Raw genomic sequence first — 16,336 nt, forward strand, 5'->3', positions numbered from 1 at the left:
CTTAGACAAAATGGTCATTATTATTAGTTTCATTATAGTCGTAATTAATATTAGCCACTGTAATGATTATATTATTAGTTATATATTACAGAATATATAATTAAACCAGCATGAATCTTCTATGTCCCTGCGCGGAGTCAGGGAAGGTCAGCTGGCGGAGATGCCCGATGTACGATTTACCACAGCGTGGTATCCGAATAATCGAGTTATACCTGTTTAAAACGCCAGCGATTCTCTTTCAACATTCGTTCAGCTGCAGTCCTTTTCTCTATATTTTTTCAGTCCTTTCGGCTTCTTTGTCTCCTTCGCTAGCGCTGCCCGCGTCTCTATCCTTACACAATTTTATACTATTGGTGAGCACGATATCGGTAGATAGATATCTGATTTCGCGTGAACTTCATTAAGGTGTTAGCGTGTTTCTCCCTCGAGCCCATTGCTTCTGCTTTGTCTAGTTGTAAAACCGTTTTAGCCTCACTTTCGAATAAATGATCTGTAAAAATCGTTACACGGAAGGAAAGGGCAAAAAGGCTTCGTTCATTTAAATGGGAAAAAGGCACATGTAATGTAGTGAGGCGAAGGTTTTTTTATCTAATAAAAATAAAGTGCCTTAACTAGCGGTAACTCGACCTATTATATATACGTTTGCGTTGATCAAGTTAAGTAATCAATCACGGAAAAAACTTGTATTCTGAGGATTCGAAATGATATTGGCAGTCATGCATATAAGAGAGTAACAACTTGCGAAGACCTAAAATTGCTGCGCGTCGAAAATAGGACTCAGTGCGCACTGTCTGAGCCGTTCTGCGTATTGCTTTATCGACCTTTAAACATTCGACATTTAGATTAGAGTACTGCAGGCAGCCAGGTTCCAAGTGGAATATAATTTTAATAATACGTTCGGAGCGCCTGATCCGTTTCAACTTCAAGCGCCACTTTTTATCCTGCGCTGTAGTTGTTATCATTTCAAAAAATGATGACTACCGTACCGTACAGGGTTAGTTTGAGAAAAAGTCAACTTCGTAGTACTCCAATAAGCAGGCGGTCTAGTTATACAGTTCAGACGAACGATTATAAAAGACAGGGAACAGGCAGTTATGGCAGCGCGTAGCTAATTAACCCATCGGTTTCCCCATCGATTTGAGTGGCAATAACTTGATTAAATCATATAGAAAGTAATAAAAGTAGTAAGGTGCAACCCAATAAAATGTTAGTTGACAAAAGATGGTCATTTTTGGCACAGCTTTGTCGGAACTCTCTGCTCATAAAGATGTCCTAAGGCGAATAATCTATTTCATTAGTATTATAATGACCACGTTTTTGATAGGTTTTGGCTTTCGAAACAGTCGGGTCACAGCTGATAGCAAAAATAACCATAGACGTAAATGTATATTGTGTAGCTGCTGTACGCATATATATATATATATATATATATATGAAGCAAGTAAACTTTGCTGGCCGATAGATTGCTTATCAAGTCACCGAAAAAAAATGGACGCAATTGTTGTATCATAATCTAAAATAGCATTATTATGAAAAATGACACACCAAATAAGTAAACACTCAAAATTGTAAGGCACTCACTTTTGGTATATCTTATGTAAACATATAGAAGAGAAAAACCGCTTTACATAATTCCCAGCGTATCTGTGATATAAGTCAACTGGCAATAGAACCCTTTGAACATTATCCTGCTCTTCGTTACCACCATTAACGACAAGCACATGTTAATATATTGTAACGATCTCAGTAGTTAACTTACTATTTATGCCTCTTTCTCGATAAACGGTTCTTACTGCTCATTTTTGTCTTCGTTCTCCAGAGATTCGGCAATTTCCTTTTTGTTCAACTATATGAATCTTCTGCTGGACTGTCTTCTGTTCAATGACAACTGATGCGCGGTGTATATGAGCTGGGCTGGCTGTGGTCGCTGTCCGTCCGGGCTGGATCCTCAGTGGGTCAAGCTTCACCGCCGGCATCGCGCCATTGCTCTCGCAAGAATTCTTGCACGTATTGTTGACCACATAGTGTTCAACGGTGTCGATCATTAGGTGACACTCTTCACTGCGCAATAAGCGTCGCAATTTTCCCAGTAAATTACGGATTTGTTGCAATTGGTCTTCGATAGGCAGCTTGGCATTCTTACGTAGCTGTTGGTCGCGTTTCTCATCGCGACGACGATACTCGTCCAGCTGGTCTTCTAACTTGTCCTAAACAATGCGAAAATAGAAAAGATGGTGTTATATCAGAGCACGGAGATATTATAGTACAAAAATTACTATACATCTACATCTGCATACTATATAGGTATGCATTATGCATAGCTAATATCAAGACGTAGTTTGTTCAAAATATTTTCCAAAAATCTAAAAAAAATATTTCTATTTCGTATTACAGTGAGACTGTATCAAAACGAATTTGAATAGAACGAAAGTAAATGTTACATTACAACAATGTACTACGAATAAAATACACGGACTTTGCTATAAAACTCCCAATAAAGTTATAATGATCGGGGTTTTTACGCACAATACTATGATACGTACCAACGATTGGTACGTCATCGAAGTGCACACTAACGACGTATCGTACTTAAGGTTTTGTCCGCTTCCAAAAGTGCCACACCAAAAATGAGCCCCGCCAACGCTTACTCGATGTAAGCAGCAGAAGAGGAACTAAATTCAGATAATGATCGAGCTTATGATGTATGTACGTAAAACAATCCGAGACGTCAAACGCGCGTTAGGCCAAACCACGAGGTACTTATTCTATGCATATATTTTCATAGCTCACCAAAAACGTTCTTAACGCGTAAGACAAGAAAAAAGGGCGGGTGACAGAAACACACGAAAAGAGATAACTTACATTATAGATCTAGACGTAGTTACGAATCCTTTGTCCATCTCATCATTGAAAGAAGAGTTCTAACGTGGGGGGGGGGGGGGTAAACGTCATTCACCGGTTACAATGACAGCTTGGTTGTTTTGGTGCTTACGCCGTCAAATATTGCTGCAGACAGCGGATTCCCAGCATGAACATAACTAATTCTAACTGTTCCATAGCAAAGTTTATAGAAAAATATGCTCCGATTTCACTTACAGTACCCCGATATAAGAGAAACATCTTTATAGGTGTGGATAGAACCTTTTCCGTTTTTGCTGTGCTGTCCTATTCTATCCTCAGTGCTGTAAACTTCGTGTGTCTCTGTTCGTAGGAATTTAGTAAAACAACTAGGAAAGCCTTTAGTAAAATCAGGCGCCGCTTGAACTTGGATAGCCAAGAGAAAGAGGTTAAGGTTGAATTTTTTAAACCGTCCTCTATAGACTCTCTATCGAGCTTCAATAATTAAATGTTTGTTATAAAAAAAGATCCATAATTTAGTGTTTTCACTAATTAAAAGCCACAGCAATACTGAGCTTTTTCCTTGGCTGAATTTATTTCTGTCCTGAATATTCGTATTAACTTGTAAGAGAACCTCCTTTGCGAATTAATTATCGGTTTCATAGTTCGCTGCTACGATCCGTAAGTGATGCGGATCATAAGCGTGACCGAAAGTTAACGTTTGTCGAAATGACCGAAACACAAGATGACAATCAAGCGGCAGGCATTCTTTGGGCCGTGTAGGCCACCTGATGGCAACCCGGCCAGAACACACAAAATTGATCCCAGGTCGGAATCCTACAGCTTGATTTTCCCATACTTTTCAGAGCAGCATTACAATCGGCCCGCACGGTAAGTCTAGCATGTAATTATTTAGATTCAGTATTTAAATATTGAGCACCAGAGCCACATCGAGATAAATGGCCCATGAATATTTTCGTTGTTCGCAACGAAAATATTAATGCAAGTGATGCAGAAAATCATTATGATCTCGAATTCTAATAGATTACTATTGAATTCGAATTAGAATTCATTGAAAGACGGACCGAATTTAGGCTTCGGGAAACCAGCTCAAAGGGAAAAGCAACTTAAAAGATTTGCTTGCTTTCTCTGTTACTCACTTCAACTTATTTTTATGTTAAGTTTGCTTAGCTTAAGTACAGCAAACGTTTCGCACTATAGACAGATCAATAAACCCAACTAAAATAGAAGAGAGCAGGAAAGGGTGAAACTAGAATTATAGTCAAACCCTTTCCTAGTCTTTCCGCTGTTGGAATATGCCGGAGCATTTTTGCCCTTCGTCTAGTATGTTATTATTTCCCTGTTGAGCAGCAGGAGACTGGTTCGATAATTACCACGTCAGCGGACAGTCAGATTTTGCTTGATAGACAATCAGAAACGCTTATCTATTCTGCCCTCCGGATGCGATGCAAAACTCTGGAATGAGGAAATGAGGAGTGACGACTTGACACGGTTGAATAAAATGGAGCTTATAACAGGCGTAAGATACTTGAGCGTATCAAAAAATCTTGTACTTGTCAAGTGTTCACGACGATATCATAGCTAAAGATATATATATATATATATCGGAAGCTGTTAGCCATTGTGCTGAATTCATCTACTACTAAGCGATCAATGAATAGCATCGAATTAGTTTACCTTCTGATTTTTCAGTGTTCCATTCTAACACACTGATCGCCCCCTACGCGTGCATCCCTTAAATCACAAATCGTGACAAAGCGATTCTTATTTCACATTTGCTTCCGTCAGAATCGTCAACAAAAGTATAGCTATTCGTTTAGTTAACTTATAGCGCTGCTCTGGTAGCCAATCAGTCACACGGAATAGATGTTAGAGTCCGTCTCTCTTGATTTACACAGTACGGGAAACCTATGAACAAAAGAATCAATAAACATAACAATTAAACCGTTTCTGCTAAAATCTTTGCATGTGCTTACCGTGTCATCGAGAATATGTCAAGCATCACCGGATCGTTGCTGCTGCTGCTGTCGTGTGGTAAATTAAAAACACAATCAATTAATGAGACGATCGACTTCGGTTCCTCTTAGTAGCTAATTCGTCGGTGGACAACGGCACTAGCCCCCCTCAGTTTCTTCAATTCAATCAAAGACAATGCCACGCGAAATAGTTCACGTAGAGCATTACAGGCTACGGTAATAACAGCAGTACGAACAACCACAGCCTTTGCAGCGGCCTTAGAAGGCCTGTCCACACCAATATTACAAGCAGGTGTTAGTATGTCTAGTAGACACCTGGAGCTTTTACAGACTCTCTCGTGCTTGAGTCGACCCAACCCCACATAAACAAACTCGTTTACAGACGCAAAACATACAGACAAAAGCATAATTGCAACACAGACGATAAATAAGCATGGATATGATAATATGAAGAACAAAAGTGGTCAAAAGGTTTCATATCTAACCAGGGCAAAAAAAAATTTTTGCTGTCCTGATTGCCATTCATGTCACTGAAGCCATTGCCTGTTCTAAAGCAATTTGCATTCGAAAAAGGACTTTGAGGATAATGTATTATTAGCGGAGAAAGGTGATCACCTTGTCATATACTTGCTCGCGGTTGTGACCCGTCGTCATTATCACAGTTTGGCATCGGGTGAAGAACTAACTGCATCTCGATCGAAGGCCTAAATAGGCCTTCTAACGAAGATCTAGTATATGAGAGCACCTTTAGGTGGTACTCGTACTTCGAAGCGCCTTGCATGCTAAATTAAATTATATCCACAAGTGTTTCAACATAAAAGGTTCCTGCTTTTGAAATTCGGTAGCACTACAGATGTGGACAGCACGGATTATTCTTCTGTCGCGAGAAAGTTACAGATATACAATCGACTGTGATCGGTGAGAAGAAATCAGCAAGAAAGCAAATGTGAGCTTTTTCACAACGTTCAGAGTCCCAGTCTCACTAATAATCAGAGACATAATAGTGTTTACAATTAGAGCAAGTTAGCTGGATTAGACAACAGCGAGCAAAAAGCACGATGCCAAGGTGCGCGTGCATTTTCGGTCTTTAATTATCGTCGCACTTTGTCCATTTTCCATAACCATTACCATGCGAAAACGTACTTCTGCATACAACATGTGGTGCCAGTCCCATAACTGCCATGTTGCGCACGTCAGAAACTAAACAGGTGGTGCGCGCTACTTGGGACATCAGCGTGTGTTTGTATGTTTACCACTAGCCATCAGTTGGCGGGAAGATTTGAAGTTATCGATCGAAATTACAGCTCAGTGAACACATGCACACAGAAAATAGGGTCCTTAACCGTCCTTTTTTGACAAATATCTGTCGGAACTACGTGTACACTGCGACATTGACGTGACCACCAACTCTCTGGAATTTATAGCATTAATTAGATCCTAGACCCGCAGAAACAACACGGAGACGGGCTGCTTGAGGGGGAGTGTTTAACGCAGTGATTGTCTTTAGGTCGAAAAACTCACAAGTACTAACTGTTCCTCGATAAATGCTAACAGAAGTCCTTCCTCTGGGTTTTTGTTCTGGTTATTCTATGCGGTGGCACCGGCCACCGTCGCTGCTATCGGTACTGACTGTTTCGAGCGGTAGTTGAGGTGAGCGGCTGAGCAATTACGCCTGGCTGTTTAACCGTTCTTTAATCGGATATTCAACATTCAGATGCAAACAAACAAACACACACACGCATATCTATATATGTATGTGTGTGTAGATAGGTACACTCAGACAGAGATGCACACATCAATAACGACAAGAAGAGTAATTCTGCCAATTGTCGACGAATTATTCCTGCACAGTCCGCTGCCACCATCGTGCTGCTGCCTCCGTGATCATAGTCGTTCGGTTTTTATGGCTGTGACGCTCGAGGTCAAACTGTATCATGTTTAGTTTGCAGTCTTCCTACTTCTGAGATGACAGGCCACGAGTAATAGCACATCCTTGTATTATATGTCAAATAGTGGAATAGTGGACTATATTCCTACTTCATAAAAGGCTCGCTATGTCTTAGCGGGTTGTGCATCGTAATACATGTTGCCGTGTTTTCACGCGCTCTGTGCACAGTATGGCGAAGGTCCGTAACATATGATACAGACTTCGACATTAGCTACCAATAGGAAGCTGAAGATGTTGGCCGATAGCTGATGAATAAAATGCAGACCTTGTTTTATGTGTGTACACACAAAACAGTGCATAATACAACTGTAAACGAGCGACCGAGAGATGCTATTTAGTATGCCGCTAACATTTTGAAATTGCCGCTCTTTATCTATACGCGAAAATCATTATTTGCGCCCTTACATTGATCTGCTTCAGGTGATTGTTCTCAGCGAGAAGTTGCAAAAGCTGTTGATGCAGGAAGCCTGATCCGTTACTCGAAAAATTAGACGAACTCGATGAAGTATTGAGTTGACAGGATGACGCGGACTGTAACAACAATAAAGGAACAAATGTTAAACATGATAATGAATATATATTCAATAGGACAAGTATATACGGCAAAATGTAGGACATGTTGTAGCCTGAGGATATTTTCACATGTTTCAGTTGGTTTCCTTCGTCGGCTTTTTCGTAAGAATCGAAGCATGTTCATCATCTATCGAGTCCCAATGATGAAGTGTCAGAAGAGATGACGTTGTCCAACTAGCTTTTTTATGTCAGATATGGCGTCTTTTCAACATCGTTACTTGTTTCGTAGATCCGCGAAAAACTAGCTATGGGCTTAGGTGCTGAACGAAGAAGATCAATGCAGAGATCAGATCACCGATAATCATCGAAATGTGGCAGTTTAAAAGGTGGAAAAGCCCCCCGCTTTTCATGCCATCTTGCAACCTTTTCGCATCAATTAATACTTATAAAAAGAACAAAAATACCATTTGCAATAATCTGCTGATAGCACTAAACAGATAAAAGAGAAATCCAATATCGATAAGAGTGCACAAGATAAATTTGAATAAAAGTACAACACGTAAAAATAGAATGAAAGAAATCTTGCGAAAATCCATTTACCATAGGGATTAATTATAGCGATTTATATGAATATGATCATTATAATAATCGACTGAGCATAACAATGAACAGCAGTTCAATCCTGCGAGCATCTGCCTGGCATATTTTTTTGCTTCGTTGCCGGTATCGACAAACAGGATTAGGCGACGTATTCCGCTGTTGTCTTCCTGTCCCTCAGCAGTCTTCCTATGCATCCATAACTTGTGGGATATGGTTTTATTTGGGGAATAATGGTGTAGATGCATTTGGTGGGAGTAGAATTATTGTTTTGATATCCTGCGTCGTTTCATGATAATAATTTCGCAGTAAGTTAACACTCTGCGTCTGGCACTTAGATGGCTTGCGGCTAGTTACTTTAGCCAACGAAGTCTCTGACCGCCAGAGAAACAATTAAGAGTTGTAGCTTGTTGCCTGTGTTTTATGGCACTCAAACGTGTGAGCGGGGCGTGTTAGATGGGGCTATGCTGCTCTGTGCAATGGCTTCAAAATAAGCAGATTGAATTTCTGGTACGTTTTCTTATGATACTTCGACCAGTTGGCTGCAGCATTAAGTCTAGGACCAAGCGGGGAAAACATTTCATCACTGACAGGAGCGCAGTGGCGTTACAAACGATAATAGGCCTACTACTGACGGCGGCGACTGCATTACCTTCTTCGTGTATTTCGTGTCTTCGTTCTATCGACTAGACCTTCGTTTGAGCAAGAAGTAGTTTGGGCATCGCCAGTGTTATTATTGTCATTGTCACTATCTTTATGATTTCAGTAATCGTATAAGATACGCGACGCTCTTAATGATGAACACGACGACCAGTTGCATTTTTACGATATTACTTGCGCACGAAACAAAGGATGTTTTTTTTTTATTTTTTTTTTTTCAAAAACACTCATCGCTTACTTAAACGGCGTCTGACTATTTGCAGCGATCTTGAAAATTTGAACAATCATAACGTCCGCATAAACTGGACGTAGGTTGACATTAATAGGTTATGCGAACGCAGGCATGAAGCGTAAGATGAACGAAGGAGTTGAAATGGACGGGGGGTGTCACAATCAAGGGGATCAGAATTGAAGAACGTCCATGAAAAAAAAGTTCGGGCGAGGGAGGTGGTCTGGAATAAAATGGCGCTCTTTGGGAAATCATATCAATCGTGGATAACTGGTGCTAAAGCTTCTTCGTTCTCAGGCAATGATGATACTTGTACAACAGGAGCGAACAGAAGAAAATTAACGCACCAGGGAACGTGGAACAGTTCCGCTGACAGAAATGATTAATTCATTGTCTGTCGACTGCAATTAAAATTATTGACACTATAAATATGATTTCTAATAGGGGAGAAGCGTCAACTTGAAAATTCTGTTCCCCTTATAAATTTTCCTTTGCTGTGCTCTAGTTGCGACTTATTACAGCGGTAATTACGTTTCTTTCGAAGGAGAATCCGGATCAGCAGGTAGTGGCACAGTTCCGCAGCGGAAGTCGTCCTAGTAATATAGCACCTTCCTACTTGATTGTACGAGAACAAAAAATGCATATACAAGAGGACACTGGCCAAATTGGAGGAATGAACAAATCGTCCTTACGTCTTGGTCCAGTTGGTCTATGGTCTACATCTATGTGGCCTTTATGGTGTTTCCTCACCATCTATTTGTCACCTAGTAATAATAGCATCCCACAAATTATCAAATGTTAACCATTTGCACTGAAAACATCAATAAAGACTCACAGATAAAGACTTAACGGTGGTTATTGTCGTTAAGTCGCTGGTCTCGAAGTATTTCTTTCAGCTTTTTAACGCCTTTTGTGAGCAGTTGTATGCGCGTACTTGCCGTTCTGTAGAGCATAGTATTAACACTGGTAACTGTTCTGGTGAAAGAAAATGCAGCTGATGGCTTCCAAAAAAAGAATGCTCATAACAAACGGCAGCGCAATGCGGCCTCTACCGATCTATGATGCTGTTCGCAGTAATGGGCGTTTATACTTGATGAAATACCGTATACATTCTGCAATGACCTTTTTGATTTTTAATTTTACTACGCTTTCAGCTCATCAAGCAAATATATCCCTTAAAGATCCGCATTGCTCTTAAACGCCGGATGCTCGCCGGATAACATTGTACCCGCTAGTAAAAGAAGCACGAATCCCATCCGGGTCATGGATATACCAAGACAACGGTATTGAAGCTAGCCACTAATAGAGCTAAACTACAATCGACTGTCGGCGCTATTTTTCTCCCTTTCGTCCTTTAAATTGTTGTCCTTTCTAATTTCTAGACCTTCCAACACTGCCTGCCGGTCGGCCTGCCGGTTTTCTGGTGACTTTATAGTCAACTGTTGTTAGAATCGAGTAAGTCATCTGGCTAAGTGGACGCTGGTTGAGTTCAAATAAGACGCGCCACCGGCTGCGATTCGCAAACAACGAACAGTCATGTTGCCATTACTACTGATGCTGCAGTGAGGCACGCCTCGAAACAGGTCACGCTACGAGCAGTATTGCGCTGTAACCATGCAATACCGGTTATTGTCCACCAATCGTTAGCTGTTGCTGCAGCTACTGGATCATCATCATCATCATTCCAGCATGTTAGAGGGTGGGTGCAGACTGCACCCCGTCATAGCTTATCGGAGAACGTATTTGCTTGTTAAGCTTAGGGACATGTTGTGGTCTAGTTCCGAACCTTCGTTTTATGCTGGAAAACAGGTGTCTAGTGGAATGCCTAACCGTGACACCGTTCACAAACTCAAAACATACAGGGTAAAAGTGGTTGGTTACCTATTGTTGCGTTGCTATGGTTGATGGCAATGTACCACAGTCTAAACCAGAGTCTAGTCCCTGGCCAACTATTTAACGCGGTGGGTCAGTTATCTGCGTGTGGGTCCGTCCTGGAATCGTCGACCATTCACATTAATGGTGCCGCCACGCAGCTTGCCGATTGTTAGACGCGCTAATGCAACCTGCTGCTGTTGCAGCCTTCTTAAGCGTCCACTTTTTGAGTTAAGTCACCACAAAACCTACCAGCGGTCGGCAACGGCACCGGAAAGGGGTGACCGGTCGGACATCAGATGGGCTGCGGAGGTCTCCTTTTCTTTGCCGATTTCTAACAATTCAGCCCAACACGCCCAACGTTGCTCTAAACATAGCAGTCAGCAGTAGTGGCGGCCATAATAGTCTTTGCTTTAAATAACGTGACTCTTTAGCGTGGTAAAATATCTGCTGCCGCCAAAATCAGGGTTGACCGACTATATACATATATGCGTTTATTGCGGTACTAGCTTGGCACTAGAAGGCAACTAAAATGCGCGGGGTCTATTGTGGTTCCCTCTGCCCCTCTCGGTCTCGAGGTGGGAGTGGAGCGAGAATTGAGGCAAATACTTTGCAAAGGAATAGCACAACAATCATAAGAATATAACGATTAGCAGTGAAACCCATCATCGAGCGCCAGTGAGTTGTCGCTAGAGAAGTGGTGACGATCGCACGTATACATCACGAAACAGGGGAAAGAAAAAAAAACTGTTGAGGTTAGACAATACACACGACGTCGGCCGGCCTCCAGCTACTGCTGCGAGCGCGGCCGCTCCGAGACGCTTAGCGCCGTTTAAGCATACAAAAGCTTTTCTTTTCCATTCCATCACCCTTATCCTTTTGCCACCATCAAGAAAAATCCAGTACAACATGTCAGTCCGTCTGTTTGCAAAAAGTGGTTTTCTTTTCTCATGCTGAAATAATACCATTATGTCGCCCGTTAGAACAATAACTCAGTTAATAACCCATACTGTGTAGCCATCATGTGCTCTTGTGGGCGTTGAGTTTAGGTCCACTTGCAACTGTCGACAAGAAGTAATCCTATGAAGCTGATTAGGTATATATGTATATACATCGGCATATCAATTAGGATAAACTTAGTAGATATTTGTCGTAGCGAACATGTATTTATCCAGTACTACCCGGATCTGACGAAAGCTAGTACCCTCTGACATGTTCTGGCGATCGACAGTGCTTTCGGAATTCGAGTGAAGATCACCTCTAGACAAACCCCGACCGAGATTATAAGCTTTTTGGATCATACAAGATCGAACATATATTCACATGAAACTGTAGAAGAAGCAGCTTTCATCAGAGCATAACGAAAAATCCTCGACAGAAAAATAAAAACACTGGGGACTCTAAGGTTAATCATTGCCGTCCGAAAGACCATTTTTAATGATTTTTCTCTCTCTATCGCAACTTTGGTGAAAGTCGATGTGAGTGAGCGATCCAAAAACCCCAATTATACGTCATATTGCGTAATCGTTAAACAGATGCTCCCTGAGGACAATAAAACCAAGAGATTTGACCAATATCTTTTTGTTATTATTATTTAACCTCCTCATATCTATATATATATATATATATATATATATATATATATATATATATTATATATATTAACCTTCTCAAGAACGAAGCGGCAGCTTGTCTTCTGACGAGACTTCTTTTGTCATCGAAACAAAAATTGCCCCTCTTACAATCCTGAGAATGAGCTCATTCTGAGCAGGAATAAATATTCGGGCAAAGTTCATGTTCTAACGGTAATGTCCAGCAGAATTCACGCCACCGTGCTTCCTCCAGAAAGGCGAATCCACCACTAAAGAAGCTTATTAGCATGTCTTACGTTCTCTAGGGCAATCGTGGATAAATAAACTGTGTAGCGAAAGGCCATACGTCCTTCAACAAAATAATGCACCGGCTCACACAAGCCGTTAGTTCAGGGTTGGCTGATTTGGCTATTTGAAAGTACAAGCATATTCTGGCTTCGTATGACCGCTGGCCAGCCCAGATCTGAACTCGTTGGATTATTATGCATGTGAGTGAGAGCCCATCAAATTTAGACAAAATAATAGACACTCGCTCACTTACTATATTAACTTCATTTTTGATTATTTGTATACACTACTTGTGTATGGGTTGTTATATAAGCGATTGTTATACCAACCTTCTTTTCGTCAGTGATCACGTGATTGGAGGGTAAGATCATCTGCAATAGGAACAATACGAGATACGTAACGTTAATGAAATGCGCAGTGAAGATGAAAACAAAAAATGAAGCGACCTTGTGCGTTTAAGTCACGCGTGTCTGTGTACGGACACGAAGATCCTTCTTCTATTTCATGTCATCCATAGCAATCTAACATAACTCTACAATCTATAGTTTTCGCAAATGTATCATCCAGCTTTTTTTAAAGGATGAATAATACTTTTATACGTATTTAGTGGACTGTATTACACGAGTAGATCACAAAAATCCAAGTAGCTTCTTTTCCCTTTTCCCAGTCAAAGTTTATCTTGAAAAGGCTCTATGTATGTTCTTTAGTTTAGTGGCAATATTCCATGAAAACACAGTGTACAGCAATAATCTGTATTAAAAATAACAGCTTGTATTGATATTTATTATATGTACACTGTTACATCATTTACAGTGTAATATCATTGCTACATTGAAAAGCTACCCACTGTTAAAGAATTAACAGATTTTAATAAACAACAATGTAAATTAATGAATATATTAGGTTTTTTTTTACTCCTAAAATTTTGGCTTTTGTGACGCTGCGTCGTTCCGCCACAGTTTCCGCAACAGTCCGCCGACTGTTTAGTGCCCCCGAATATATAGTTTATAATCGCCTTATAACATAGTCCACAGATTTTAAGGCGGACGGTACAATTTGCAGGAAGCGCTTAGATGGAAACTCCCATCCGTCTCAGACATCGTTTTGTCGAGGGTATCATCAAATGACGCCGAAGAATCTTTTCGAAAGAGCGCGCTAATCCATTGTACGTATGTGATTGTCACGTGGGCGAACCAGGTTTCTATGTCGTCGACCCAACTGCCTTTCGTATTTGTCAATGTGTTATACAGTGTTCTTCTTAACCAACCTGTTTTCACCAAACATTTGCTGGCCCAGGACTAATGAGCACCAGTCCGCTAAAGCAGACACAGGTACAACGTAACATGCTACAACGAGGTCGTGTCCCTGCGTATTCCTTGTATGGCGACAATCGCTCCTTCCTGCGGTCGGCTAAATGTTTCCACCATTTGGTCATTTTCTGATCCTGTTTTGTCGCACCGGTTTAACAACGAACATCAGAAAGAGGCGAAAGGCCTTTCTTTATGATATGATCGAAACAGACATCAAAAAAGCGAGACTACACTGGATTTGACGATATGCATTGAAGCAAAGTCAACGGGAATTAGACAAACCCTGACCCTGTCATCCACGTCAATGACAACCTTGCCATCAACAGCGTCATCTAATCTCTATCCTTTGCTACTCATAGCAGTAGTTTTTACGCAGTAAACAGGAACCGTGTCACATCTATTCTCTTGCTATGGCATCAAGCCTCTACCTTAGCATCGTCTCGTTTGCCACCGGCCGTTTTCAATACCGTTGGCGTTGCTATTAGTCTTAGTATGAGTGTCGAATATCCTTTGTGGGAGTATGTGATAATATTACTGGACCATTACGCGCGAAGCTTCAGCTCGACAAGTCACGCAGGGAACAAGGATCGTTTTAAGTTTGTCCAAGCTTTTGACTTGTCCGAGTGTGAAAAGAGTCCCTCTTTTTTTTGCTTTGTTCCTTTCTCGTCTATGAATACTACACTCTTTCGGTGCAGTTCCTGTCGGCAAATCACTGTAGTCGGACTAACGATGGAGTGGATACGATAAAGAAAGAGAACGTGCCAAAACGAAAAAGGAGACCAATATCTTAGCAGCCTGAGGCTGCTTCAGACGGACTGAAAAATGCATGGATGAGAGACACAGCGGCGTATCAAGCCGACAACATCTGATCGTCAGTTGAACGAATTGCTGTCAACTCCAGCGCCCGCACGCGATCTCATTATGGTGAGGTCGTTCCGAGGATGATCTCCTTTATTCTCCCGCGATTGTTATCATAGACGTTTTCTATTGATCTTCCGTTCACGGCTCGTTTTTCTTGGCGTCAGACATTGGTGGCCGTGGACTCCACGGTCGATTGGTGACGGTCACTACGCTGCCGTCACCTGGAAAATTGCCGTAGCGTCCTAGAGGAACTCCGTAGCGATGGTGGAAGTAAGAAATGGTACTGGTAATCGCATTGTCATCGCTGTCTCGTGGGGATATTCCATCAACCCCTCCTTTAACGAGCACACGTATGCCATTATAAATGATGCGAATTGCAGACAAGTGGCCCAGAAGAACCAGAAAACAAGCCTGATAAAAACACAGAGGCGTACAGGAGGGCGACTTCTCGTGTGTTTCTGCGTGTATATGTGCGTATATATGTTTGTGTTTGTCGAATGAAGAAATTTCTCTTTTTGCCTCCATTAAAAAATCTTCCCTAACTGTGTACACGCTCGGATTTTGCTCTTTTAATGATTCTACTCTGTTTGTACGCTTCATAGGCTGTAAATAACGAAGAAACAATTGATACTTTGTGTACCGATAGTACGAGGTCCACTTAACACATAAGACGCAATGCAATGCACTTACACCATGTTATGCTATGCGTGTCTATGAATCGCTTATATAATCTGAAAAAGTATTATATCCTACACTCTGCGTTTATGATTTTCTTTGTAGCTAACTAGTTAACGGCGGAAAAGGGTGTTCCTTCTTTTTCTGTGTTCTGTTGTTTACTATTGGTCGCTCTCTATTCGTCCTATGTACTGCTGCCTCTAACATTGGTTTGAGCTAACTGGCCCAGTCTACCTATTTCCTTTCCTTTGACCGCGAGGCTTGCCATGATATGGGAACCGCACAGCATCTGTGTCCAGGCGCTTCCACATCATCCCTCATAGGAAAACAGACTTAATAAATGTGCAGAAGCACACTGACAATGCGCAAATTATCAGTCTAATCCGTGTTCCACCCGACAATTACCGGCAAAATTTTTCTGCTACCGGAAAGGGACCCACAGCGGGCCTCGTAGATCGTTTTTTGCTTCTCTACTTTCATCAATCTTTCATTTACGCTAGCATACTAACGCTACTAAGTTAGTTTTCGTCGTTCGAGTCGTTTCGCCTCGTTTAGGCGTCTTCATTGCGTTTCCTCGATACAGAAAACATTTCACTGGCTAAGTGGCAATAACAACCTCATGGACGTGTATATAGTGGGCTGCAGATTCCAACGAGTATCGTTTTTAACTTCTTAGCGTTTCTACCGGCAACAACAATGGGTGGTCAACAGCAAAAAAACGCTAAGCTTTTTGGCCATAGAAACGAATCCTCGTCGGTCGATGGTTACTGAAGAGGTTACTGAGATAAGGAAAATATTAGGGGAGCAAACGCACCGCACAATTTCGCTAAAATGGTCACGAAACCTACAGTTTTGTTGAATGGCGGGCGTCATTGAATCAACGAGGTGCAAGTACCGGTGGTTACGGTTGGAACAAACAAAATAGCTTCTAGACACCTCAGCCAATGCAGATATAC

The 16,336-nt window shown here is 41.4% G+C and overlaps 1 protein-coding gene across 1 annotated transcript in view; it reads right to left on the reverse strand.

The window, feature by feature from the left end:
- Window positions 1–16,336, reverse strand: part of LOC111262552 (uncharacterized) — a 34,486-nt gene continuing 18,150 nt past the window's right edge. The window contains exons 2-5 of the mRNA XM_022836878.2: window positions 12,864–12,905; window positions 7,189–7,314; window positions 1,760–2,207; window positions 1–490 (exon numbers count right to left, since the gene is read on the reverse strand). Coding sequence (XP_022692613.1) covers window positions 1,797–2,207; window positions 7,189–7,314; window positions 12,864–12,905 — 579 coding nt within the window. The 3' untranslated portion in view covers window positions 1–490; window positions 1,760–1,796. The remainder of the gene's footprint in view (window positions 491–1,759; window positions 2,208–7,188; window positions 7,315–12,863; window positions 12,906–16,336) is intronic.

The sequence above is a fragment of the Varroa jacobsoni genome, unplaced genomic scaffold (genome assembly GCF_002532875.2).
Source record: "Varroa jacobsoni isolate VJ856 unplaced genomic scaffold, vjacob_1.0 scaffold_673, whole genome shotgun sequence".
In the NCBI taxonomy this organism is placed as follows: domain Eukaryota; kingdom Metazoa; phylum Arthropoda; class Arachnida; order Mesostigmata; family Varroidae; genus Varroa; species Varroa jacobsoni.